General features: G+C 36.0%; 3 protein-coding genes across 3 annotated transcripts in view; 2 read left to right on the top strand and 1 right to left on the bottom strand.

The window, feature by feature from the left end:
* Positions 1-4,047, top strand: part of LOC144201527 (dynein axonemal heavy chain 8-like) — a 44,311-nt gene extending 40,264 nt beyond the window's left edge. Inside the window, exons 86-92 of the mRNA XM_077724237.1 lie at positions 54-155; positions 255-415; positions 1,277-1,433; positions 1,518-1,670; positions 2,388-2,577; positions 3,437-3,558; positions 3,694-4,047. Coding sequence (XP_077580363.1) covers positions 54-155; positions 255-415; positions 1,277-1,433; positions 1,518-1,670; positions 2,388-2,577; positions 3,437-3,558; positions 3,694-3,981 — 1,173 coding nt within the window. The 3' untranslated portion in view covers positions 3,982-4,047. The remainder of the gene's footprint in view (positions 1-53; positions 156-254; positions 416-1,276; positions 1,434-1,517; positions 1,671-2,387; positions 2,578-3,436; positions 3,559-3,693) is intronic.
* Positions 4,048-6,995: 2,948 nt separating this feature from the next.
* On the bottom strand, positions 6,996-12,560 carry LOC144202173 (retinal homeobox protein Rx2-like). The gene is made up of 3 exons (XM_077725192.1): positions 11,890-12,560; positions 9,707-9,960; positions 6,996-8,295 (listed from the first exon to the last, which is right to left on the bottom strand). Exons 1-3 carry the CDS (start codon positions 12,200-12,202, stop codon positions 7,852-7,854), a joined length of 1,011 nt encoding a protein of 336 aa, XP_077581318.1. The 5' UTR covers positions 12,203-12,560; the 3' UTR covers positions 6,996-7,851.
* Positions 12,561-20,163: 7,603 nt separating this feature from the next.
* LOC144201560 (caytaxin-like) lies at positions 20,164-25,477 on the top strand. Its single transcript, XM_077724291.1, has 12 exons — positions 20,164-20,454; positions 21,569-21,676; positions 21,753-21,805; positions 22,608-22,817; positions 22,895-23,053; positions 23,132-23,234; positions 23,295-23,426; positions 24,487-24,573; positions 24,663-24,761; positions 24,870-24,896; positions 25,252-25,299; positions 25,410-25,477. The coding sequence occupies exons 2-12, from the start codon at positions 21,600-21,602 to the stop codon at positions 25,447-25,449; spliced, it is 1,035 nt and encodes a 344-aa protein (XP_077580417.1). The 5' UTR covers positions 20,164-20,454; positions 21,569-21,599; the 3' UTR covers positions 25,450-25,477.
* Positions 25,478-27,721: the final 2,244 nt, after the last annotated feature.

The raw sequence follows: 27,721 nt of genomic DNA, 5'->3' as shown, positions 1-27,721 counted from the left end.
AAATACAGTGTAATTAATCCAGAATAAAATTCCCTTCTTTTTATTCCACCCAGGATGTCTCATGGGTAACATTACGCTACATGCTTGCTGAAGTCCAATATGGAGGCAGGGTTACTGATGACTATGACAAACGCCTACTCAAATGTTTCGCTAGGGTAAAGAATCGCTATCCAACTTGGCAAAATTAACTGCGAAAGGAAAACACACAACTTAAGTAAATTATGAAAAACTTTTATTTGCTAATTGTGTTTCAGGTGTGGTTCAGTAAAAAAATGTTGGATCCATCCTTTTGCTTCTACACTGAGTACCAAATCCCGATATGCAAAACAATTGAGGAGTATGTGGAACACATTCAGGGTTTGCCGGCTGTGGACTCCACTCAAGCATTGGGGTTGCACCCCAATGCTGATATTGTGTAAGTTACAACTTGAACTAGCTATTATGTTTAAATGCCAGGGGTGTCAAACTTGGGTTGGTTCGTGAGCCGCGTTAATGTCTACTCGATTTTTTTGTGGGCCGGACCATTTTAGATATAATATTTAGATTTTTTTTGTATAAATGGATTAAAAGAACTGGATTAAAAACCCTGAATATTCAGTTTTTTATAGATCTAAAACAATGTTTATTTGAGCTTTTTTTAATATATTTTTTGATTTTACAAAATGATTTTTGAACTAAAAACAGAAAAATGGATAAAAAATTGCAATTAATAGATGTAATATACATCTATACTCATTATTTTAATTTGATCCTAAAACAGAAAGTTTTTATAAATGGATTAAAAGAACTGAATTAACATCCCTGAATATTCAGTTTTTTGTAGATCTAAAACAATGTTTATTTGAGCTTTTTTTTAAATATATTTTTAGATTTTACAAAATGATTTTTGAACTAAAAACACAGAAAATATGGTTCAAAAATGACAATTATTCATTTAAAAGGGGGGAAATCAGGTAATTTAATATACATCTATACGCTTCATTTTAATTTGATCCTAAAACAGAAAGTCAGCACTCATGATTGACTTTCCCGGGCCGCACAAAATGATGCGGCGGGCCAGATTTAGCCCCCGGACCGCCACTTTGACACCTGTGCTGTAGAACATCAGAATCATTATTTAGATTTTTTTGTGAATGTTAAGTTAAGTTAGGTTAGAAATCTGAATATAATTTATCCATAAAAAACGTACAAAGAAAACTATTAGGGCAAAAAAGGACTTCAAATCAAACTACAGTTTGAATCACTATTCAAAAATGTTTTTTTGGGGGGGGATCAGCTACCAGAAAAATACCTCGGCCGAAGTGCTGGACACCATCACCAACATCCAACCCAAGGAGAGCGGCGGCGGCTCGGGAGCCACGCGAGAGAGCATCGTGTACGCCATGGCGGAGGACATGTTGGACAAGCTGCCACGTGACTACATCCCTCACGAGGTGGGTTTCCTTTCCATTTCCTCTTTGGGAAGGAGCCTCGTGATTGGTTCATCGGCGTGTCTTCTCCTCCACTGTCGTCGTCAGGTCCGAGCCAGTCTGAAGAAGATGGGACCTCTCAACCCCATGAACATCTTCCTCCGCCAGGAGGTGGACCGCATGCAGAGGATCATTTCTGTGGTGCGCAGTACTCTGCTGGATCTCAAGCTGGCCATTGAGGGCACCATCATCATGAGTGAGGTGAAATAGCCGAGGGAGAGGGAATGCATTTCCCAATTCAACGTATCTGCCAAAATTATATTCATGAGAGAGAGAGTTTAATATCTAAGTACTGTTTAATATCTAAGTACTGTTTAATATCTAAGTACTGTTTGATATCTAAGTATTATTTATCAATTATTTATAAATTATATTCATGAGAGAGAGTTTAATACCTAAATATCTACTGTTTTCAATAGTACTTAGATATTAAACAGTACTTATATATTAAACTCTCTGATGAATCAACAGTAGATATTAAGATATTAAACTGACTCTCATGAATATAATTTTGAGAGCTGATTTCAACAGTACTTAGATATTAAAAAGTACTTAGATATTAACGAGTACATAGATATGAAATTACTCAGATATTAAACAGTACTTGGATATTAAACAGTACTTAGATATCAAACAGTACTTAGATATTAAACAGTACTTAGATATTAACCAGTACTTAGATATTAACCAGTACTTAAATATTAAATAGTACTTGGGTATTAAACAGTACTTAGACATTAAACTGTACTTACATATTAAGCAGTTCTTAGATATTAAAACGTATTTAGATGTTATACAGTACTTAGATATTAAACTCTCTCTCTCATGAATATAATTTTGAGAGCTGGTTTCAACAGTAAACACGACCATTTGACCGGCGACCAAACGTCCGTCCACTCACGCTTTTTCCCCTTCTAGACCCTGCGTGACGCGCTGGATAATATCTTTGACGCCCGTGTGCCCAACCTGTGGAAGAAGCTCTCTTGGGAGTCTACCACGCTGGGCTTCTGGTTTACCGAGCTCCTGGATCGGAACAAACAATTTTACAGCTGGGTGTTCGCCCGACGGCCAAAAACCTTTTGGATGACTGGATTTTTCAACCCGCAGGGTGAGTCACAAAAAGTCTACTAAACCAGATCGTGTCGGTTTTAAATGAATCCACTTTGGAGAAGGCTCCAGCAACCCCTAGAAAACGGAGACTTGTTTTTGTTTGGTTTTCTATAAACTCAATTGAGGAAAAAAAATGGAACTACTATTTTATTGAAACACATTTTGCCAAGTTTACTGATTTTTTTTAGTCACTTTCTGTTGAATTTTGGGGCATTTCTAGGTCACATTTTGGGTGGGTAAATTCCTGTTGATTTTTTTGGTCAATGGTGAACTACTATCTCTTGATTTTTGGACTTTTTTTCAGCTGTTTTGGGGCATTCCTAGCTCACATTTCCGGGTAAATTCCTGTTGATTTTTTTTGGTCAATGGTGAACTATTATCTCTTGATTTTTGGATTTTTTTCAGCTGTTTTGGGGCATTCCTAGCTCACATTTTTGGGTAAATTCCTGTTGATTTTTTGGTCAATTGTGAACTACTATCTCTTCATTTTTGGATTTTTTTACAGCTGTTTTGAGACATTTTTAGCTGACATTTTTTGGTAAATTCCTGTTGATTTTTTGGTGAATTGTGAACTACTATCTCTTGATTTTTGGATTTTTTACAGCCGTTTTGAGACATTTTTAGCTCACATTTTTTGGTAAATTCCTGTTGATTTTTTGGTCAATAGTGAACTACTATCTCTTCATTTTTGGATTTTTTCAGCTGTTTTGGGGCATTCCTAGCTCACATTTTTTGGGTAAATTCCTGTCAATTTTTTTTTTTGGTAAATTGTGAACTATCTCTTGATTTGGGGATTTTTTTTCGTCATCTTTTTTTTTTTTTTTTTTGACGAGTCTGATTATGTTTGACAAATGCAGGTTTCCTGACTGCCATGAGACAAGAAGTAACCCGAGCCAACAAAGGATGGGCTCTGGATTCCGTCACCCTCAACAATAAAGTCCTGAAAAAAACCAAGGAGGAAATCAAGGGCGATCCTGACGTGAGCTACACAAAACACATTAAAAAACAAAAGTTTTCCAACACAACTACTATAAAACCCAGACAGGCATAGAAAGAACCACTTTTTCACTACTTATGTCATATTTAAGCATGAATTCATTCGTCCACTCAACAGGAAGGGGTCTACGTTCACGGACTCTACCTGGAAGGCGCCGATTGGGACAAGAAGAACTCTGTCCTCTGCGAATCGGCGCCAAAAGTACTGTTTACGCCCCTCCCCGTTATCCACATGTTCGCCATCAACTCCACGGCACCCCCCGACCCAAAGTACTATGTTTGCCCCATTTATAAGAAACCCAAGCGCACCGACCTTAATTATATCACTGCCGTGGTACTGGGTACCTTTCACCCTCCTGACCATTGGATCATGAGGGGCGTGGCTCTCCTCTGTGATATCAAATGAGAGGACAGATATTGGCGCTCTTTTCCATCCTTTTCAGATGAATGGATTAAATCTAGTTGCTGTTTATTTAAGTTTCGTGTCGCTCTGTTACAACGGACCAATATTACATAAACTCTGGCCTAGTATTGGGGTTCGCAACCACCATCATAACAAGGATAGAAAAAGGCAAGATAGGAAGAAGTTAAGATGTGCTCAGCCTCATGAAGAGAGGACTATTTTAAGATTGATTGGAATTAATTGTTTTTTTTTGGAAATTAAGATTTTGTCAGAAAACAAGTTGGAGTTTATAACTGGAACAGAATACAGATTATTATTAATCCAAGTCCATCTGTCAATGTAGAGGGGGTTTTCATGCCATTTATCCCAGTATAGTGTGGTATGTATGTATATATATATATATATATGTATATATATATATATATATATATATATATATATATATATATATATATATATATATATATATATATATATATATATATATATATATATATATATATATATATATATATATATATATATATATATATATATATATATATATATATATATATATATATATATATATATATATACATACATACACATATGTACATATATATATACACACACACATATATACATATATACACATATATGTACATATATACATATATACACATATATGTACATATATACATATATATATATACACACACACATAGACACATATATGTAAATATATACATATATATACACATATATACACATATATACACATATGTACATATATACACATATACACACGTATATACACGTATATACATGTATATACATATATACACATATACACATATACACATATATACTCATATACACACATATACATAAATACACATATACACATATATTTACATATATACACATCATCCTATCAGCCTACCATGCATGTTTTTGGAATGTGGGAGGAAACCGGAGTACCCGAAGGAAACCCACGCAGAACATACAAACTCCGCATAGGTGTCCATGACCTGGATTTGAACCCAGGTCCCCAGAGCTGCGAGGCCGACGCGTTAACCACTCGCCCCACCGGACCTCATAATACACAAAAATCACATTGCAAATCATCCTTTCATTTTATAATGAAACAACAAGTGGAAATGATTTCCAAAAAGGGAGCGCTCCACTTTCAAAAGACCTTTTCTTGCGTATTTGGTCAATTCCTGCAGTCTACTTTTCGTGTATCATGTTATTTGCCCTGAGTTCATTTGTTTTTTTGGCGGTTGAAGTGGACGGGGCAAATGCAAGTGGCGCCAGCCATCAAACGCTCCCCGAATGATCCCCAATGATGTCAACCCGTGTCCCCCTTTGAGAAGTCCTCCGCATCAAACCTGATTAATTCCGCTCCTTTCCCTTATTATTTCCACCGCGGACCCCGTCTGTTGGGGGGCCTGTTAAGTGGAGCCCCCGACTCACGCTCGGCCAAGCAAATAACGTCCCTGTGCGACTCATTCATGCCCACCATACTGAGGACCTCTTGCTAAATTAAGGTGCGTTGATGGAGCTTTCACTAATTTTAGACTATCTTCACTCTTTTTATAATCGACATTTTTTTTTCTGCCCAACAGTTGGATCTCGGTATTGCGGTCGTGAGGAAAAAAGTTCTATCGGCCTCACAAGTATGTCAACATTCCAAAATCATTCATACCCACATGAATAGTAGTATACTGAAAATTATGAGAGAATTTAGTTTTCAAATATATATATATATATATTTTTTTTTAAACTAAAATTCCCCCAAGCACAATCAAATGCTGCTACTTTTTTGATGGATTTAGTCAGGAAAATGTTCCACTTTTTTGGGGAAATGTTACAAAAGCAAATATTTCATACTTTTACAATTATTCTTTGTCTTGTAAAATTATGCAATTTATATTATATATAAAATCCAAATGGATTTTCTTTATTATTTATGTTCACATATATGTACATATGTACATATATATATACACATATATATACATATATATACATATATGTACATATATATACATATATTTACATATATGTACATATATATACATATATGTACATATATGTACATATATATACATGTATATACATATATATATATATATATATATATATATATATATATATATATATATATATATATATATATATATATATATATATATATATATATATATATATATATATATATATATATATATATATATATATATATATATATATATATATATATATATATATATATATATATATATATATATATATATATATATATATACATATACATATACATATACATATACATGTCAATGAGTACTACTACTGTTTTTTATAACAAACTTGCCAATATTTAATAAGGCATTCCATATTTATGTATTACACCTGTACATTATGTAACAAAAATTTAAATTTTATTCTCTGGGTGTCTCAAATTAGGATACTTTTTCTCATTAAAAAGTATTATTGAATCTCTAAATCAATTAACATGCAATTAACATTACTAATAGTACTACTAACATTTCATTTGAAAATATATTTTTCCTCTGGCTGTCTCAAGTTTGGATATTTTTTCTTATTAAAACTAATCATAAGCATTAGCCAACCAAATGAGATGAAGTTAAGCTTATTAACATTACTAACATTAAGTTTTTCCACCTTTCCCCTTCAGTTATTCCAACTTCTCAAAATAACAAGATCCTCCAAAAACTCAGGTAAGCCGTATTTCGATCCTTTTTAACAAAAAAAAATACTTATATTGTTTTGTGATGAAAAAAACGTAACTTTACAACGTAACACCCAACAACGTACTTTAGCTAGAAGTTTATCAGAGTAGCATGCCGCATTTGTAGTTGGCGGGGGTTGCTGCGACACCCCCTCTCGGGCCTGATGGAGTGGAGCTTCATCTGCCTAACGGCCTGGCAAATATCCACGGTGGGCTTCCATCCCACCCATTGTACGCCGCCTCTCATTAAGAGCAACCGAGTCAAGAAAAACAAGTCCTACAGTGACGCTACTGTAACTTTAATTGTCTCTTTTTGCACATGCATGATGGATTAAGACTAGCCTTGCCATTTAAACGCTATCAAAACCCAATAGACATTTTAAATATCATAGTAGCATTGACATATAATCACGTTTTTAACCAAAAAGTCTTGAAAAGGTCTTACTCGTTGGTAATCAGGTCATGAAAGGGCTTTTTTTTTTCAGGGCCATCTGAGGGCATTCCGTCTCTTGACTGCGGATCTGGACTTAATCGCTTTAAAAGTAGTAATTAGGTGTTAAGAGGGAGGCTTGTCTCTTTAAATTAGCTTCGGAGTGGACAGATTACACTCTAACTTTGCAGTATTCGTTTGTTGAAGTTGTTCAGACTGTCAGGGCCCAAAAACGTTGAAAAAAATAAATAAACAAGCAACCTGTTGATTGGTTAGGAATGGGTGCTGTTTAAAGTGGATGAGTGGTTGGATATGTTTTAGTAGTAAGACCAAAAATTGTTAAAAAACAGGGTAAATTGTCAGAGTCAAGTTGTCAAAATCACTCATGCCATAGTGGCTTGCACATTTGGCTTTAGAAAATGGCTTGAAAAGTTTCCCTTACAACCAATTTGTCTTAAACTAACTATAAAACTAACCGTAATAACCATAAAAATCGTCCCACTGGCTTTGAGCTCAAATTAAGCTGGATTTGGCCCGCAGACCAAAGAGTTTGACACCCCTGGTTTAGACTTTCCAGTGTCTAAAAAAAAAAAAACCTACCGGTCCTCCAAAGAGTGCAATTTTGTGTACTCTGCATAGTTTGTAAACATTCACTGGAGCTGCCCCATTTACCTACCCATAAAAACGCAAAAAACAAGGGTAAAGATCACATGTGTTGCCAGGTTTTATCCATAGACTGAATATGCTCTTTGGCCTTCATCCTGAGTGCAGCGATACTTGAGCTCCTCTCATCCTCGATGGGGTATTTGTCATTGAAGCTAGGTGGTGGGCACTGGTAGGGTGGCGGACCCCCAATAGGTTGCATCCCCTGGACCAAGCCAGGTGGTCCTCCAAGGAAGCTATGGGCTGGATAAGCTGGTTGTAGACCCTGTGGCGTACCCATGAAACCAGGGATGGCATGCATTGGGGGGGTGCTGGAGATCGGTGAAGTGAGCCAGGGATCTAGAGGCATGGGATTGGCTACCGGACCCATGCTGCTCGCCATTGGGGGTCGGTTGAAGGATAGCATGGGGGAGTCGTGGAGCTTCATGCTGGTGGAGTCCATTTTTTCCTGGCGGCGCCATTTTGCACGCCTGTTTTGGAACCAGACCTGGATATACAGGAGAGATGGAGTTTAATTACCGGGGTTGAGATTAGATTGTGGCATTTTTTTTCACTTTTGGTTCTTGATTTAAGACTTGAGATGGACTAGAGTCTGGGAAAGTAGAACTAGTTTCTGTGTCTTTGTGCCTTTGGACAAAGTACTGAAGCTAAACTTCAGAAGTACACAGGATCTACTGATTGCAGGGAGTATAAGTACTGTAATCCAGTAAAGGCTAATTCACTTTGGACAACATTTTTAAGGTTTTTTGCAAAGATCTATCGGCAAGTTCTCAACAGATGGAATCCAAAGAAGAACCCCTCTGACTGATGTTCTTGCAAATGACCATTGTTTACTTTTCAACCCCCCCACTACCCCCAAACCACCGTTCATCGTACAGAAGCCTTCATCAAGACCACTTAGCCAAACTGTCATTTATATTTTAGCTTGTGGCGAAGTAGACAAAGGATGGCAGTCAGCGGGTGCCGGCCGGTTATCACATGCTGAAGGAACATCTTCAAAATACAGCAGTACTTTTAATGTAGATGGTTAGAATCAGAACTAAAAGCCAGTTTTTAGGACGTCTACACATTTCATACTCTACCTGGACTGAAAGTTCTCGGGTAAAGGACCCAGACTTCATTTGACAGGTTACTTCTGATCCCTTTGGAAGAACCATTGGGGGAAAGAACCGACCCTGGTTATAGTCGATTTGGAGTACCAGGGGTTCCAGATTTGAAGCCTTATATTATTCTTGTTGAAACTGATCACCAAAATTGAGTTGCTTAAGTACCATAGAAGTATCTACAAATAAGTTACTGATGTGTGGAACAAAGAGTTGATCTTTAGAAGGAAGACATTGGTTTTAGAAGATTTAATTTTATGTTCCATACCTGCTTTGGGTAGAAAAATGGAACAGAAGTAGTAAAGTTACCATTTGTAAGGCCCTGAAACCACTATACTATTTTAATGAACACTCAATCTGACCTGACATCAGTTATTAGCAGGTTTAAGGCCTGCAATTGGACTTTGATCTGGTCTAGTCCCTGTTTCAGACCAAAAGTTAGTCGGCTTAATGTGGAACTTGGAGATATTAACCAAAAAAATGTGAAATACTACCCTAGTAGTCGTTTGGAATCCTAATCTTAAGATGCTATGTTATGGAGACTGTTTAGCATAAGGGTAATTCTTTATCTGGGCAGTGTCTAAGTGCCCTTGAGCAAGCTACCAAACTACAACTGCTTTGGGAGTGCAGAGGATTTGATCTGGAATAGCTTGGCCAAGAGCCAAAGGGTGCTAAGTTTACGGCCTGGTCACGGACTAAAAGTTGGACACTGGTTTTTAGTCACTACGCTGGACTCTTGGGTTTTAGATCCTGCTCCTAAATATTTCAGGGTGAGTGGGTAAATACTGGTCTTACCTGGACCCGGACTTCAGGCAAGTTGACCTTCATAGCCAGTTCCTCACGACTGTAGACATCGGGGTAGTGCGACTTCTCGAAGGCGCGCTCCAACTCGTGAAGTTGATAGGTAGTGAAGGTGGTCCGATTCCTGCGGTGCTTCTTTTTGCCGTGTTCTTCATCCTCCGCCACGGCCTTGGGGGAATCCTCGGACAGTTCCTTTTGCATGCTGCTCATCTCTCCATTGCATTTGTCGTTGGAGAACAGGTCCGGTGCTGAAAGGATACAGAAGATATTTGGTTTCTTTGAGGAACGAGCTGAAAGGACAGAGAAAATACTTGGTTTTTTTTTAGGAAACTGCTTAAAGGACAGAGAAAATACTTGGTTTCTTTGAGCAAACCACTGAAAGTACAGAAGGTACTTGGTTTCTTTGAGGAAACCACTGAAAAGACAGAGAAAATACTTGGTTTATTTGAGGAAACTGCTTACAAGACAGAAAAGATACTTGGTTTCTTTGAGGAAATTACTGAAAGGCCAGAGAAGATACTTGGTTTCTTTGAGGAAATTACTGAAAGGCCAGAGAAGATGCTTTGTTTCTTTGAGGAAACAGCTGAAAGTACAGAAGATACTTGGTTTCATTGACGAAACTGCTTGAATGACAGAGGAGATACTTGGTTTCTTTGAGGAAACAGCGGAAAGTACAGAAGATACTTGCTTTCTTTGAGGAAACTGCTGAAAAGACAGAGAAGATACTTGGTTTCCATTTCTTTGAGAAACCCGGAGGAACTGACCTCCTTCCCAAAGCGCATTTCTACTTAAAGCCACCAAGTTTTCTCGAGTAGTGAAATCTAACCAATTCCCCTTTGGCGGTGGTTCCTTACCACAGGGGGTCTTTGAGAGAGCCCCAAGTGACATGACATCTTTCACTTCAAGTAATCCCACAGGAACAGATGCTCCCTCGCTAGCTAGTTAGTAAATCCTACTGTAATCCTTCCACACACTCAGCATTGTGTCTACCAAAAACGACCAAAGATGTTTTAAGACACGTATATTTGCTTTTGCTAATGGCATCAGGTCACAATAGCTCGAAACCAAGTAGTATGCAAAGATCAGAAATACTGCAAACAGTATATGGCCAGGTCCATGTACTACTATGTCCTTGAGGATTATTTTGTAGGATTTGAAAGGTACTATACTATAGTAATTGTTGAAACTTAGACTTTTTTGTAGCTATAATTGTTTTTTATGTTTGACTACACCCAGCTAACATGTAAATTATGGTTATAATTATTTTTGCTAGTAGATTCATGCAAAAAAAATTATGGATTAGGAAAAGAAATTATATTTTAAAATATTTATTACTGCTGTTTCCCAAAATAATTTTTTTGGCTGTCATTTTTGAGAGGTTTTATTTAAAATGAACCTAAAAAAAGGTCAAAAAATAAACTTGTGATACATTCAAATGTTATTTTTTGACCAATTATAGTATTCATATGCTATTTCTAAGCTCACATTTGCCTGATAAAACTTGCAAAAAGTTTCCCTTTTTTGTGTCGATACACAAATTTTCTTTTAAAAAGTTATCACTACGTTATTGTTGAAAGTTTGCAATATTATAATCAATATACAGGCAAAGTATACAAATCGCAATATAACTTAAAAACAGTTTTTATTTGTTTCCACATGAAGTAACGTTTAAAATTTGAAATATTTACTCAATTCAGTTCAATTTAAAAGTCACAATTTTGTCGGACACTTTAAAAAAAATGAGTTTTTTTGTCAAAAAAGTATACAAATCGCAATATAACTTGAAAACAATTTTTATTTACTTCCACATTAAGTGACGTTTAAAAGTTGACATTTTAACTCAATCCAGTTCAATTTAAAAGTCACAATTTTGTCTGACAGTTTCCTAAACGTATTTTATTTTTTTGCCAAAAAAGTATACAAATCGCAATCTAACTTGAAAACAATTTTTATTTATTTCCACATTAAGTAACGTTTAAAATTTGAAATATTTACTCAATCCAGTTCAATTAAAAAGTCACGATTGTGTCAAACACTTTCATAAAAAAAAAAAACAAATATCCTCCATTTTAACTAATCATGCCATTGGCTAAACATTACCAACATTTCCCAAACTTCTTCTCCAACCAAACTTAGTATCTCCCCCCCACATTTCCCCCCATTTTCTCACCACTAACCATGATAAGCCGTTTGTTGCGAATGATCCCCCAATTCCGAAAGATGCCCATACGGATCGTTCTTGTCAATCTGCGAGTTTTCCCGCGTATCTTTCTGCCGTTGTTCGTTATCTTGATGATGATGATGCTGATGATGATGATGATGATGGTGGTGGTGATGGAGCAGAGTGTCCTGCTCCTTAGCGAATCCCAGGATGACATCGATGCTATGCACCCTACCCCCGGAGCTGGATCCGGCGGCGCCTTTAGCCATGTCATAGTTGTCTAGGCAACCGTCATCCACCATTGCCAAAGTATCCATTGACAAATGCATTCGAGCCGATTTCGCCAATGGAAACTGGACCAAAGCACTCAGTTTACTTGCCGCTATGTCCTACCGGAACCCCAAAAACGGACATTTTGGTTCTCCCGACAAGTAGGAACCATAAAATCCCCCAAAAGTAGCTAACTCTTCCCTACATTTGCTTCTTATCACAAACTACTCCTCTCATGGCCCTGTAGAATCGAAGTAGGCTACCGAAATGGCACTTGTTGCTCTACGTTAAGTCCTCCAAGTCCTCCAAATCCGAACCCTCCCCTCTACCCTACGCCTCCTCCACAAGTGAGCAAATGTGACGACAAAGTCCCGTCTTCCACTAGAAAAAAAACGAAGAAAAAAACACAATGGACGGCGAAAAGGAAGACAAATGAAGACGAGATGAAGAGGTGTATTAATAAGGGATCCTTCCCCTTTAAGGAATGACTGACAGTTGTTTTCTGGCCAAGTAATTGCTCCAAATGTGTGCCGCATTCAAGGCTCAGTTGGAGGCCGTCGCTAATGAAGCCTTGACAAAACTTTCTTTCAAAAAAGCTATTGTGTGCCAGATAAAGGCCGCTAAGTGAGAGTTGTGCACTAATCCCTTCATTACAAACTCTACAGAGACAAGAGATGGACTTTTAACTTGAATGCTTAGCCACTGGAAACTCTTGCCGAATTATTTCACCCTTTAGTTTTTAGGGTTTTTTTTTTTTGGGACACCAAAAAAAAAGCAGGTTGAACATCCTTTTGTCGTGCTGAAAGGTTTTTGGGTGTGTAAAAGTTTGGATTATACTCATGTTGATTTGTGGCTAAAACTGAATCCATTTATTATTGAGTTATAGTTTTAAGTAAAAGGTAAAAAAAATTAGGGGCAGTCAAAATGCCATAAAATCGAACTGATTTTTTTTTTAGGGAAAAGCCAGTGTAAAAAGACATGAAGAGTGCAATACTAGCAAGCTACAAATGATCATGGATTCTGGTTGTGATGTCACAACCAGAATGACGACAAAAGTGAGTGTTTTTGCTGTTGCGTTTCAAATTGAATTGAATTTTAACGTAAAAAATGGACTTCAAATCCATTTTAATTTATAATGATATCTATTTGATAATATGTAAGTACCGTTTAATATCTAAGTACTGTTTAATATCTCAGTATTGTTTCATATCTAAGTATTGTTTCATATCTAAGTACTGTTTCATATCTAAGTACTGTTTAATATCCAAGTACTGTTGAAAACAGTAGATATTTAGATATTAAACTCTCATGAATATAATTTTGAGAGCTGGTTTCAACAGTACTTGGATATTAAACAGTACTTATATATTTAACAGTAATTAGATATTAAACAATACTCAGATATTAAACAGTACTTAGATATTAAACAGTACTTAGATATTAAACAGTACTTAGATATTAAATAGTACTTAGATATTAAACAGTACTTAGATATTAAGCAGTACTTAGATATTAAACTGTCTCTTAGATATTAAACAGTACTCCGATATTAAACAGTACTTAGATATTAAGCAGTACTTAGATATTAAACAGTACTTGGATATTAAACAGTACTTATATATTTAACAGTAATTAGATATTAAACAATACTCAGATATTAAACAGTACTTTGATATTAAACAGTACTTAGATATTAAACAGTACTTAGATATTAAACAGTACTTAGATATGAAACAGTACTTAGATATTAAACAGTACTTAGATATGAAACAATGCTAAGATATGAAACTACTTAGATATGAAACAGTACTTAGATATTAAACAGTACTTAGATATGAAACAATGCTAAGATATGAAACAGTACTTAGATATGAAACAATGCTTAGATATGAAACAGTACTTGGATATTAAACAGTACTCAGATATTATACAGTACTTAGATATTAAACAGTACTTAGATATCAAACTCTCGCTCATGAATATAATTTTGAGAGCTGGTTTCAACAGTAAACTGTCTATCATCATTTGACCGGCGACCAAACGACCGGCGACCAAAAGTCCAGTCCAGGGAGGGGGAGCCAGGGGGCTTTGCAAGTTTCTCTCCCCGTGCCAGCTGTCCCAGTCGGGCCGAGCTGCCAGCGCTTCAGCAGGAGGTGTTGCAGAGATCAAGCTAGTTCCTTAATGAGCCTAAAGACTTCACTGGAGATTTCCTCTGACCTCACTCCAATCGCAACACACCTTATATTTTTAGGACGCCATGACGCACAAAAAAAGCCAAAAACAGCAAAGTTCCGTGATCTCCTTCATCACCAAACCAAGCAAGTATGACTTTCCTGCCCTTTACTTTAAACACTCACTTCCCCAAACGGCCCTTAAGAGTCCAAAAGACTCTTTTTGCGTCAAGCGTATGTCTTTTATTAAGAATATGGTTGTTAAATTGAGTGAGTGTTGTTGTTCCAATGCTTGCTAACAAGTTTAAAGCCATCTGTCAACAGCGGGCTTCTTTGCCAACAAGGCCGGCTTATACACTCCACCACAACATGACATTGCTATACAATGTGGATTCCATCACGTTAGATTGATTTGCCAGTCATATTCGCCATGAATTGTCCTTAGTAAATAATAGTACAGATTTATGGAAGCCATTAAAAAAATCCCATGAAAGAAGCTATACTTTTTAGCATAATTCTGCCGATTATTCCGTCCTAATCGTTCAATGCCATTGAAAACAATACAGATTTAATCCATTTTGACTTCCACAAGTGAAATAAATGTACGTTTTGTATTGGATTGGATAACTTTATTCACAAACATATATAAGCACATAAATAAATACATATATAAGCACATATATACAAACACATACATATATAAGCACATATATACATACACATACATATATAAGCACATATATACATACACATACATATATAAGCACATATATACATACACATACATATATAAGCACATACATACACATACATATATATAAGCACATACGTATATACATACACATAGATGTACATACATGCATATGGTAGGTCCTAACACAGCCATTTTTTTGTTAAAGAGCCTGACAGCTGATTGGAGCGTGCAGCAGTCTATTGCTGAAAGAGCTTTGGAGGGATTCCACAGACTCATGCAGGGGGTGGGAGTAACCTGGTGTAACAGGACCTGGTGGTAAGTAAAAACGTAATTGTGCCCCCCTGTAACACCATTATTTAAATAATTGTTGCTAAAAACAAACTACAGTGTGATGAAATGTCAACAAAAGGCAAAATGGTGGTCATCTTCTCTGGATTGGCCCATAAAAATGACTATGAAAAGCATTATGACTTTTCCAGGAACTCTATAAAAGAAACCCAGGAGAATATTTAAAAAATCTTTAGTCACGCCTTCTCTCAGAAACCAATAAAATAGCGGCTTTCCAAGATAAAAATGAGGATAAAAGGCTTGTATTTTGCTAAATAATAATCAAATAGTTTGAATATTTCCTGGAAAAAAATATTGTTTGGAGTTATATTATGGAAACGGTCATGTTTTGGGGCTGCTTTGCTTCTTAGGGACTTGGACCATTCACTATGATTGACAGATGAATTCTGATCTTAATGTTTTGGCCATCAGTTTATGATTTTTACGCAGTGATTATACGAAATACAACAGCAAGTCAACTTCTGAATCGCGTGTAAAAAAGCTGGTGGTGATGGCGAGTCAATTGACGAGGGAAATTGATAATCATGTTATCACATTAATATATTAAAGCTGTCCCTTCTTTGCTTGTTTCCCCCACCATTATCCTAATTGGGTGCAAATTGGTTAAGCGGGCGCCGCATAGTTAGCAAGCATCTTAGTTTTATCAGATGACAATTTAAGCCCGCCACATCCTATTAGCCACAAAGCGGCTAACGCCAAGGCAAAGGCGCTGTGTCAGCTTGCGAGTGGACGAGGGAGGAAAGGAGGAAGTCAGGGAAAGAAAAGGGGGATGGGGGAGAGGGGCTAACCACTGATCATGTGACTAGCTTGGGGGCTTATATGGGGGAGAAAAAAATACATTGCGATCAAAGGTAACAGCAAAAAAAATGTAGCTCATTGGCTATCAATGAGTTTAGTATATTGGTCCAATCCAATGATGACGACAAACCGGTCCAAATGGATTGGTCGTCTAATTATTGGACACTTTTTATAGATGACATTTTAATTCAAAGTGAAAAAAATCCATCATTGTAGAATATAATTTATATTTTTTTTTATATTTAGTATTATATATGTGTAGATATGAATATGTATGTATGTATATGTATATCTGTACATATGTATGTGTTTATATATGTATACATATAAGTAGGATTTTTAAAGCAATATTTTTCCCTCAAATATATGCCATATATATATATATATATATATATATATATATATATATATATATATATATATATATATATATATATATATATATATATATATATATATATATATATATATATATATATATATATATATATATATATATATATATATATATATATATATATTTAGTACTCTATATATGTGTATATAAATGAATATTTACGTATGTATGTATGTTTACATGTATATATGTACATATGTATGTATGTATGTATTTAGTATAGATGTACATATGTACGTATGTATGTAGTATAGATGTACATATGTATGTAGTATATATGTACATATGTATGTATGTAGTATACATATGTACATATATACTACATACATACATATGTACATATATACTACATACATATGTACATAAATACTACATACATATGTACATATATACTACATACATATGTACATAAATAATACATACATATGTACATATATACTACATACATACATATGTACATCTATACTACATACATACATATGTACATATATACTACATACATACATATGTACATCTATACTACATACATACATATGTACATATATACTACATACATACATATGTACATATATACTACATACATACATATGTACATATATACTACATACTGACATATGTACATATATACTACATACTGACATATGTACATATGTACTACATACATATATACTATGTGCCATAATTCACTGTATTATTCCGTATTATCAAATTTGACAAATGTAATCCTTAAGTGAATCTCCAGTTTTAGGTTATAATTGAATATAAATGAGCTTTATTTCTTTTGCATTGGACACAACATAAATGGAGGCGTTGTAAGGTGACACATTTGTTTGGCGCGCGTTTAAGAAACCTTGGAAGCTTTTCTGACGCTTTATCTTTTAATCTTTCAGTTTGCCAAAATGGGCAAAGGGGTTAAAACCCTTCCCGCATTCATCCAGCTTAAGCACCCTTATTGCCGCGCATAGGATTGTTTCACTTCTAAGACAAACCCACCAACATTATGTCTGTCACAGGTCCTGACTGGTCGCCAGACAAACATTTGCCCTTCCAATCACACCGCCGCTGAGTGGGAATCAAACCCAAATCAAGCCAATCAACCACTACTCCATCAGGTATCATAAAATCTTAATTTACATCATACATTAAATGTTATTTTTATTAGTATTTATTTTTTGGCAGTATTCATCAATAAGGTATTACTACAAATTTTACTTTTAGAGAAAAAATAGTATAAAATGTGGCATTTATGGATAGATATTACCTAGAAATACACTTATTTTTTTTACTGCATCTTTTTTAATATGTTTTTGTAATAAGTGTCGGTCAGAGAAGGGTCACCTGACATAAGGCAAGGTTATTAGAAGGTCAAAGGTCAAATGGCTTCGAGCAAAGCTTGGCCATGTTTGTTGGCGCTCGGTGACGTTAAATAATAATGCCAGACTTTTTTATTGGCCAATAGGCTAGTTGGGATAGGCTGCAGCACCCCCACAACCCTCGTAAGGATAAAAAATATTGAAAATGAATGAATATTTCAATATTATACTTCTTTCAGCCTTTGTATATCGCCTCTATTTACTCTTTTAGTATCAGATTATTCCCCGTTTTGGCCTTAGCATTTTTTTCAGTTTTTAACAGAATATTCCTTTCCATTTTCTGCAAAAATGCCAAGCCTTCCTTGAAATAAGTACATGCATCTTGGCACACAATGTCACCCTTTTGCCATTGACCTCTCGACCTTAGATGGCCGTCATTGACCGCCATACTTTTACTCGGTGGAAAATTAAAGCTAGTCCAATGGCGGCTCAGCCTGAGGACACTCCGCCAAAAAAGATGATGTCAGCCCGGAGATGTTAATGTGATTAAATAATTATTGTTTTAAAGCGCGCTGGGTTAAGAGGCGTGTTTAAACGGCGCCATCCCCGACACAAGAGCGCTCGAGCCCAAACGCCGGCCTACCGGGGCGGGCTAAGCCGATCTTCTTTGACCCTAAGGCTAATTTCAGCCCAAATAAAATAAACAAGACACCTCAAGGCTCCCACGTAATCTCCACGCGCATCCGTTGATGTCATACTACAGTACCGGGTCAGAAAATCGAACCTTTAAAAAAACACGGGTTCGAATCCGACTTATAGAAAAGTCGATATTCATATCAATAACTGCCATTAATGGCATTAAAAACAAGCAAAGTAGGATTAAAATGTGACAATTTTTGTGCCAAAAGCTAACACGGGCATGTATTCTTTATCCTCTGTGAAGAAAAGATAATTGTAGTTTATATATTTTTTGATGATAGTTGTGTTTGCCATTCGATTTTTGTTGTTTAATGGCCAATCAATCAGTGAGTCATGGTCAAGCGTGCGTAATTTGGAGGCGTGTGTTGTGTGTGTGAGGGGGCGGGGTCTAATCGGCTGTGCTAATCCGTATCTTAATGCACATGTAGGTCATTGTTTGTCTTGTGGCTCGCGATACTTCTTTGGAAATGTTCAGGGCAGCTCTTTTATAAGAAGCATTCTTAAGGAAAACAAAAGGCGGGCCGGCCGCAGGGCTTGATGGGTAATTGACGGGAAGCCCATGTCGCTCCATCTGCTCTCCATCACCCTCTAGTGGTCACATTCCAGTCATGACGATTACTTTGGAGGTTACAAAGTAGTCAATATTATATTTATATCATATATATATATATATATATTTCCGTGTATATATATACATATTCTTAATTTAAATGTTTCCTGTTTGGTTCTGACCTTCCTCTTTGGAGTTTGAATGTTCTCCAGCGTGGGTTTTCTCTGGGTATTCCAGTCTCCGCCCACATCACAAAAACATGCACCAATTTGTGATCCCCAAATTGGTCAGATACGCTCCAGCACCCTGGCGATCCTCATGAGGATAAGTAAACTCCACATGCTTGTGTGGGTTTTCTCTGGGTACTCCAATTCCCCCCCAAAATTTAACAATGCCCCTGTAATTGCCTAGCAACCAATTCATGATCCCCATTTGGCTAGGATAGACTCCAGCACCCTCGAAATCCACATGAGTATAAGCAAACTCTGAGTCTTTGCGTGGGTTTTCTCTGGGTACTCCAAAATCTTGTTGTATCATGCCCTGTAATTGCCTAGCAACCAATTCATGGTCTGGGATAGGCTCCAGCACCCTCATGATCCTCATTAGGATAAGCAAACTCCACGTGCATGTGTGGGTTTTCTCTGGGTACTCCAGTTTCCAGCACCTTGGCAATAGTCGTGAGGAATAAGCAATAAAAGGAAAATGAATGAATGTAAATATATCCTGTTATTTTCATGTCTTTTTATGTGACCTCTATTTTTAAGGATTTTTTTTCTCTATTATTTTTATTATTTTATTTTTTTATTTTTTTATTTTTTTCAGGTCACAACAAACTCGGGGCGTCACTTTGTATGACTCAACAAAGCCTTCACTCACTCGTCACGCATCATGATGAGAGGAAGAATGTTTACCACCAAGAGGGATGAAAAAGGATGCGGTTGCCTAGCAACAGCAAAAAGAGGAAACCTCCGGACTGGTTGCCGTGTGAGTACCTTTTCAAAATAAACTCAGCGAATGTGATTGAAAAAAAAAAAAAAACGTGCCATCCCGGAGGCAAAAGGACGCTGCTTTGATTACATAAGCGCCATATGGATGACATCATCACGGCGGGATTAAAGGGGGCGCGGCTTTAGCCGAGGGAACGGCGCTCCGCAGAGGTGAAAGCCACCGGAGGAAGGGAGGATTATATATTATATTTTGGCATCATTTTGCCATCAAACGCGGGAATGGCGTCTTTGACGCTTTTGATAACGCGACGTTGGCGCTTCTAAAAGAAGACAAAAAAAGACGCAAAGGCTTTCCCGCGTCGTTAAATCGCACAGACGCTGTTTTTTTTTTCATGTGAGTACTACCCGCATGTAGGCCGCCCTTTTTGCCCTTAAGTGTTGTTTTTTATGGTCTGTGTTTGTTGTCTGTGGAATTTATTCAGGTTGATGTCTTGGAGAAAGGTCAGGATTAGTCGTGTTTTGGGGAAAATCAAAGATAATCTTGTTTTTTGGTGATTTGTTGTTGTGAATGTAGATATGGCACCTAAAAATGATATGATGATGCGTCATGGCGACCAAAACGGAGCAGGTTTATCTCTTTGTGAGAAAGGGAAGTCACAATTGGGTGATAATGTGATGAAAAATGAAATATATTATGTGTTCATAGAAAGTACAAACACAGTACATTGTCAATAGTTGGCTGGGGGGCCAAATCTGGTCCGGCGCATCATTTTGTGAGGCCAGGGAAAGTCAATCATAAGTGGTGACTTTCTGTTTTAGTGTCAAATTCAAATGAAGAGTATAGATGTATATTAAGTTTCCTGATTTTCCTCCTTTTAAATCAATATTTGTCATTTTTTAATCATTTTTCTGTGTTTTTAGTTCTTTTTTTTTGTAAAATCTAAAAATATATTTAAAAAAAATCCAAAATAAACATTGTTTTAGATCTATAAAAAACGGAATATTCAGGGCTTTTAATTTAGTTCTTTTAATCTATTTATATAAAAAAAACTAAATATTAGATATAAAATGGTCCTTATTGACAACAGTGCTTTATTTTGCAAGGAAAACTTTAAGCTTTTTATTTTTGTTGGAAATTTCCAGCAATATTCAGTCTTGGAGTTTTATTGATGTCATTAAAAGACTTATTTTATGTCGTTTATTGAATGCGATTTCCACTTTAAGCTAAGCAAACTAATTTAAGACCTGAATGCCGCTAACATGCTTTGCTAAATGCTACAAAAACAAAAAATAGCCAACTCGTCAATATTATTGACTTGTGTTACAAATTTTGTTTTTTGTTGGACTCTAATGGCCGTTTTATTGAACGATTATATATAGATGTGTTTTCACTCAGCACTACTTTATCAATTATTTTTTCTGCAGGCCATGTTCATTAAGAAAAATCATTACAAAAAAATCAATAATGACTGATTTTTTTATTTTTTTTGCATCATTTACAAACACAGCCAGCCCATTCCCAAACAAGCTCCGCCCACCATGGGGACAGCGGAGGCCACTTTACGCATGGACAGCATGGAAGTGAAGGACGAGTGGCAGGACGAGGATTTCCCCAGGTTTTTCGCTTTTCCATTTCCACCGTGCGCTGTTTTTTCTCGGGTTTCCTAACGCCATGTTCTCCATGTTCCACAGGCCTTTGCCGGAAGATGGAGATTCCACGGGCGGCCTCGGCGACAACAGAACCAGTATGTAAACAGTTACTGCCTACTGTATTTTGCCATTTAATATACCCGGGTGTATCTCCCGTTAGTGCGCCATTTAATATACCCTTGGCGTTTAATAGAATTTAAGTGTATAATTTAACTATAACTAAATTATTTTTTGGCATTAAACAGTACTTAGATATTAAACAGTACTTGGATATTAAACAGTACTTAGATATTCAACAGTACTTAGATATTAAACAGTACTTGGATATTAAACAGTACTTAGGTATTAGACAGTACTTAGATATTAGACAGTACTTAGATATTAGACAGTACTTAGATATTAAACAGTACTTTTATATTAAACAGTACTTTGATATTAAACAGTACTTAGATATTAAACAGTACTTAGATATTAAAGAGTACTTAGATATTAAAGAGTACTTAGATATTAAAGAATACTTAGATATTAAAGAGTACTTAGATATTAAAGAGTACTTAGATATTAAAGAGTACTTAGATATTAAAGAGTACTTAGATATTAAAGAGTACTTAGATATTAAAGAGTACTTAGATATTAAAGAGTACTTGGATATTAAACAGTACTTGGATATTAAACAGTACTTGGATATTAACCAGTACTCGGATATTAAACAGTGCTTGGATATTAAACAGTACTCTGATATTAAACAGTACTTGGATATTAATCAGTACTTGGATATTAAACAGTACTCCGATATTAAACAGTACTTATATATTAAACAGTACTTAGATATATTAAACGGCAAAATATGTCAGTTTTATTTAACATGACGTTTACCGGATCGGTTTCTCTGGTAAGACCCCCCCTGTAGTCTGAACGTGGGCGGGACGGGCAAGGACCGCTCCAAACGACGCACCCTGACTGCCCCCGACATGAACTTATCGCTGGACCACAGCGAGGGCTCGCTACTCTCGGATGACCTGGACATCAACGTGGACGACATGGAGACGCCGGACGACACCGACTCGCTGGACTTTGGCAGTAACGGCAACGAACTGGAGTGGGAAGGTATTCGGGAAAATTGCACATCACCCAACCACATCTATTCCCATTACACCCCCATAAAACCCACAATATTATTCCAGATGACACACCCGTGGCGAGCGCCAAAGCTCTTCCGGGCGAGGGCGAGGAGGAACGTGACTCGGCCGGCCGTCTTTGGAGGACGGTCATCATCGGCGACCAGGAGCAACGAATCGATATGCAGGTCATCAGGCCGTACCTCAGGGTCGTCACCCACGGAGGTGAGTGTTTCCCCTGCCAAAATGTCCCGCCCCGTCCTGTTAAAACGCTTAACTTTGGATCCACTGTGTCCACCACAGGCTATTACGGAGAAGGCCTGAACGCCATCATCGTGTTCTCGGCCTGCCATCTTCCCGACAGCGGTTGTGACGACTACTCGTACATCATGGAGAACCTCTTCCTGTAAGGGAGGAATGCTAATGCTCCGCCTCACTTAGCTCACCCCCTCGTTCCCGTGTCCAGGTACGTGGTGAGCAGCCTGGAACTGCTGGTGGCCGACGACTACATGATCGTCTATCTGAATGGCGCCACGCCTCGGAGGAAGATGCCCGGGATTGGCTGGCTGAAGAAATGCTACCAGATGATTGATAGAAAGTAAGATTGTACCTTCATTGAATTGGGAGAGTGTTTAATATCTAAGAGACTGAGTTTAATATCTAAGTACTTTTTAATATCTAAGTACTGTTTAATATCTAAGTACTGTCTAATATCTAAGTACTGTCTAATATCTAAGTACTGTCTAATATCTAAGTACTGCTTAACATCTAAGTAGTGTCTAACATCTAAGTACTGTTTTATATCTAAGTACTGCTTAATATCTAAGTACTGTTTAATATCGGAGTACTGTTTAATTTCTAAGAGAGACAGTTTAATATCTAAGTACTGCTTAATATCTAAGTACTGTTTAATATCTAAGTACTATTTAATATCTAAGTACTGTTTAATATCTAAGTACTGTTTAATATCTAAGTACTGTTTAATATCTAAGTACCGTTGAAACCAGCTCTCAAAATTATATTCATGAGATATTAAACTCTCTCTCATGAATATAATTTTGAGAGCTAGTTTCAACAGTAAACTCTCTGTCGCCAAAAGACCGGCGACCAAACGTCCGAGCACCTTTGATTGTCATTATACATGTATAATGACATTTAAAACTTTCACCAGGTAGTGCACGAATAACAACAACAAACAGACAAATCAATCTTTATGAAATAAGAAATAAATAAGTAGTCCATTGGACTCGGTCCATTTTTCTATGGAATCAACAAACAAACAAACACATGGATAATCAATATATAATCATGATAAATAAATAATCAATAAATTGTCATTGATAAATAAGTGCTCAACATAATAAATAAATAGTATAAGTAGTAGTAATAAGTCTTGATTTAGTCCTAGAACTTGAGTAGAGTATGGTGATAGCTCTTGGGAAGAAACTGTCCTTGAGTCTATTTGTCTTGGCTGTTATGGCTCTGTAGCGCCTTCTAGAAGGCTACAGGTTGAAGTGGTAGAAGCAGGGATGTGTATTGTCTTTTATGACACTTTGATTGATTGAGTTGATGATGATGACATCATGGAAAGATTCAAAAATAAAAATGCACAATCATGGTTTCATATCATAATGTGAAATGACATATTTTCAATGCAGATTGAGGAAGAATCTCAAGCGTCTGATCATCGTTCATCCCACGTGGTTCATCAGAACTATTCTGGCCATTTCCAGACCGTTCATCAGGTTGGTGATTTTTTCCACCAAAACATTTTTTTAGTCATATGTCATCATTTTGGGACGGTTTTCAAAATATGTTTCTAACTTTGTTGCAGTGTGAAGTTCCTGGACAAGATTCGGTATGTGTATACACTCCACGAGTTGAGTCTACTCATCCCCATGGTGCACGTGCAGGTTCCTGAGTGCGTTTTGCAGTAAGTTGTTAGGTTTTTGCTGTCAGATTCTGCAAAAAAATGCAAAAAAATCAACAAAAAACATCCATTCAATGCTGATTTTGACCATTTTTTCATTTTTTTTTTCAGGTATGACGATGAGAAGATAAAAGCCAGGTGAGTTTTTAATGTTTATGCTATGTTATAATCCAATGTTACTCTTATGTTAAGCTATCATTTTATCGAAGATAATTCTTGCTATTTTAGGCACATTATTTGACATTGTCATGCTATTTTTTTAATAAAATATTTTTCTTTTGCATAAGCCTTCACTTAAAATAATTTATCATCTTTTACTGCTAGTTTATGATTTCTATAAAGTATTTGTCATTTCTTCTACAAATACTTCATCACAATAATTTATTTTCCAATGATAGAAGTGTATTTGTTCATAAATTGCAATTATTTTCATATTAATATTATATTTATCTTTGATAATAGCTCAGTTTTTCATGTATTTGCGTTTTTGTAGACTGGAACAAGAGCAACAGAATGGAAATGTGTTGCCCCCTACAGAAAGGTTTGGTTTAAAAAATGCTTTAAAACCAAAAGATACTAAACCTTTTACCCAGGATGAAATTTGAATGATATGAAATTTTTTATATGATGGTGTTTTCTGCTCCCTCATAGGCTGAAACAAACGATTGCTGAGATTGGGAGCGAATTCTGAAAATCTAAGGTAAGTGTTGCTATGACACCAAGCGACTTGGTCACATTAGTGGCTCTAAAAATTGTACTCCCATTTTTTTGTATAAAAATATTATAATAGAAATACCTATTGTGACAATGAATCTAGTTTTCATGTATTTTTACTTCTGACAGAGACTTTTTGTATGTTAAAAGTGGTAAAATGACCCAAAAAATCCAGTTTTTATGTATTTTTACTTCTGACAGAGACTTTTTGTATGTTAACTGGTAAAATGACCCCAAAACAAATCCAGTTTTCATGTATTTTTACTTCTGACGGAGACTTTTTGTACACTAAAAGTGGTAAAATGACCCATAAAAAATCAAATGTTCATGTATTTTTACTTCTGACAGAGACTTTTTTAAATTTAAAGTGGTAAAAAGACAAAAAACAAAACACATTTTCATATAATTTTACTTCTGACAGACTTTTTGTATGTTAAGTGGTAAAATGACCCAAAAAAAGTTAAATTTTCATGCGTTTTTACTTCTTTGGTAAAATGACCAAAAAAATCCGGTTTTCATGTATTTTTACTTTTGCCAAAAACTTTTTGTATGTTAAAAGTAGTAAAATTACCCCCCAAAAATCTAAATTTCATGTATTTTTACTTCTGACAGAGACTTTTTGTACACTAAAACTGTTAAAAAGACCCAAAAAAAATCACAACAGCCTTTTAATGTATTTTTACTTCCGAGTCAATAATATTTAAAGATAGAAAATATTTATGGCTCTTTCCGCCAAAAAGGTTCCCCACCCTAACGCAAGAGAGAGTCCACACACCACTAACAATCCAACCAGACATTTAGAATCACTATGAAGGACAATTTTAGGTCAAAGTATGCGGAAATAGTCCTTATTTTGGCTTTTGGCCAGTTGACCCCAAATTTCATTGTCACAGTAGCAAGAGGGTGAGAATACAGACACAGAAAAAGACATTATAGACATAAATAGATAGTTAATAAGTAAGTTAGTAAGTAAATGAAACTGTGCTAAGTCACCAAGCTCAAAGTGTACACATATTTCTGTGTATGTCACCCAATCCTCACACCTCATATTCCCATGAGGACGCCAGTCTTACATAAAGCACAGCTGTTAATCTTTTTAAGTCGTCCTCTACGCCAGCGATAGGTTCTATTTTTAAACAAACGGGCCCCGGGGGCAACCCGGCCGTCCGGACGAGGAAAATTGATCGCTATCTCACGAGGTGTCCTGAAACCGGAGGAAAAAAAAATGTAGTGGGTTCAAACCGTGGTTCAGGTGCCTATCAACTGGTCTGGGAATGCTCCACCCACCGGTCGGGTTCTCAAGATGAGGAAGAAGAACATTGACACACTTTTTCTTGTTAACGTAACCCACATTGCAAAAGATCTCATTTCGGAGTATTCGTTAATGCAAAGGCAGCATTTCCAGACGTTACAGTAATACCTCGTTTATCGCGGTATTTTGGTTCCAAGGTCTGCCGGAATAGGGGAGGACTCTCCATGTAGGAACAGTGTTTTGATGGTGTCTATTTCGTATAGGTTGGACTTTTGAAAAGGTCTCGACACTATTATTTAACTCAACCTTCACAATTGTGTGCGCTATTTCTGCGTGACCGGACGTTTGGTCGCAGGAAACCAGCTCTAAAAATTATATTCATGAGAGAGAGTTTAATATCTAAGTACTGTTTAATATCTAAGTACAGTTTAATATCTAAGTACAGTTTAATATCTAAGTACAGTTTAATATCTAAGTACAGTTTAATATCTAAGTACAGTTTAATATCTAAGTACAGTTTAATATCTAAGTACAGTTTAATATCTAAGTACTTTTAAAATATCTAAGTACTTTTAAAATATCTAAGTACTTTTAAAATATCTAAGGACTTCTAAAATATCTAAGTACTTCTAAAATATCTAAGTTCAGTTTAATATCTAAGTACTTTTAAAATATCTAAGTACTTTTAAAATATCGAAGGACTTCTAAAATATCTAAGTACTTTTAAAATATCTAAGTACTTTTAAAATATCTAATAATATCTTTAATATCGGAGTACTGTTTAATATCTAAGTACTCTTTAATATCATAGTGAGAGTTTTATATCTAAGTACTGTTTAATATCGAAGTACTGTTTAATACCAAGTACTGTTAAATATCTAAGTACTGTTGAAACCAGCTCTCAAAATTATATTCATGAGAAAGAGTTTAATATCTAAATAAGTACTGTTTTTAACAGTACTTAGATATTAAACACTACTTAGATATTAAACTCTCT

This window comes from Stigmatopora nigra, chromosome 9 (assembly GCF_051989575.1).
Source record: "Stigmatopora nigra isolate UIUO_SnigA chromosome 9, RoL_Snig_1.1, whole genome shotgun sequence".
NCBI classification, from domain to species: Eukaryota; Metazoa; Chordata; class Actinopteri; order Syngnathiformes; family Syngnathidae; genus Stigmatopora; species Stigmatopora nigra.
Note: the sequence above shows the minus strand (reverse complement) of the source record. Positions and strands in the feature narration are given on the sequence as shown.

Excerpts from the sequence above, each read along its gene's own strand:
- LOC144202173 (XM_077725192.1), bottom strand. The coding sequence starts at position 12,202 with ATGCATTTGTCAATGGATACTTTGGCAATGGTGGATGACGGTTGCCTA. Across the intron at positions 9,961-11,889 it reads GCAACAAACGGCTTATCATG|CACCGGACCTGTTCTCCAAC; the intron begins GTTAGTGGTGAG and ends GTATCCTTTCAG. Across the intron at positions 8,296-9,706 it reads TGCCTGAAGTCCGGGTCCAG|GTCTGGTTCCAAAACAGGCG; the intron begins GTAAGACCAGTA and ends CTGTATATCCAG.
- LOC144201560 (XM_077724291.1), top strand. The coding sequence starts at position 21,600 with ATGGGGACAGCGGAGGCCACTTTACGCATGGACAGCATGGAAGTGAAG. Across the intron at positions 21,806-22,607 it reads CCTCGGCGACAACAGAACCA|ACCCCCCCTGTAGTCTGAAC; the intron begins GTATGTAAACAG and ends TTCTCTGGTAAG. Across the intron at positions 23,427-24,486 it reads TACCAGATGATTGATAGAAA|ATTGAGGAAGAATCTCAAGC; the intron begins GTAAGATTGTAC and ends TTTTCAATGCAG.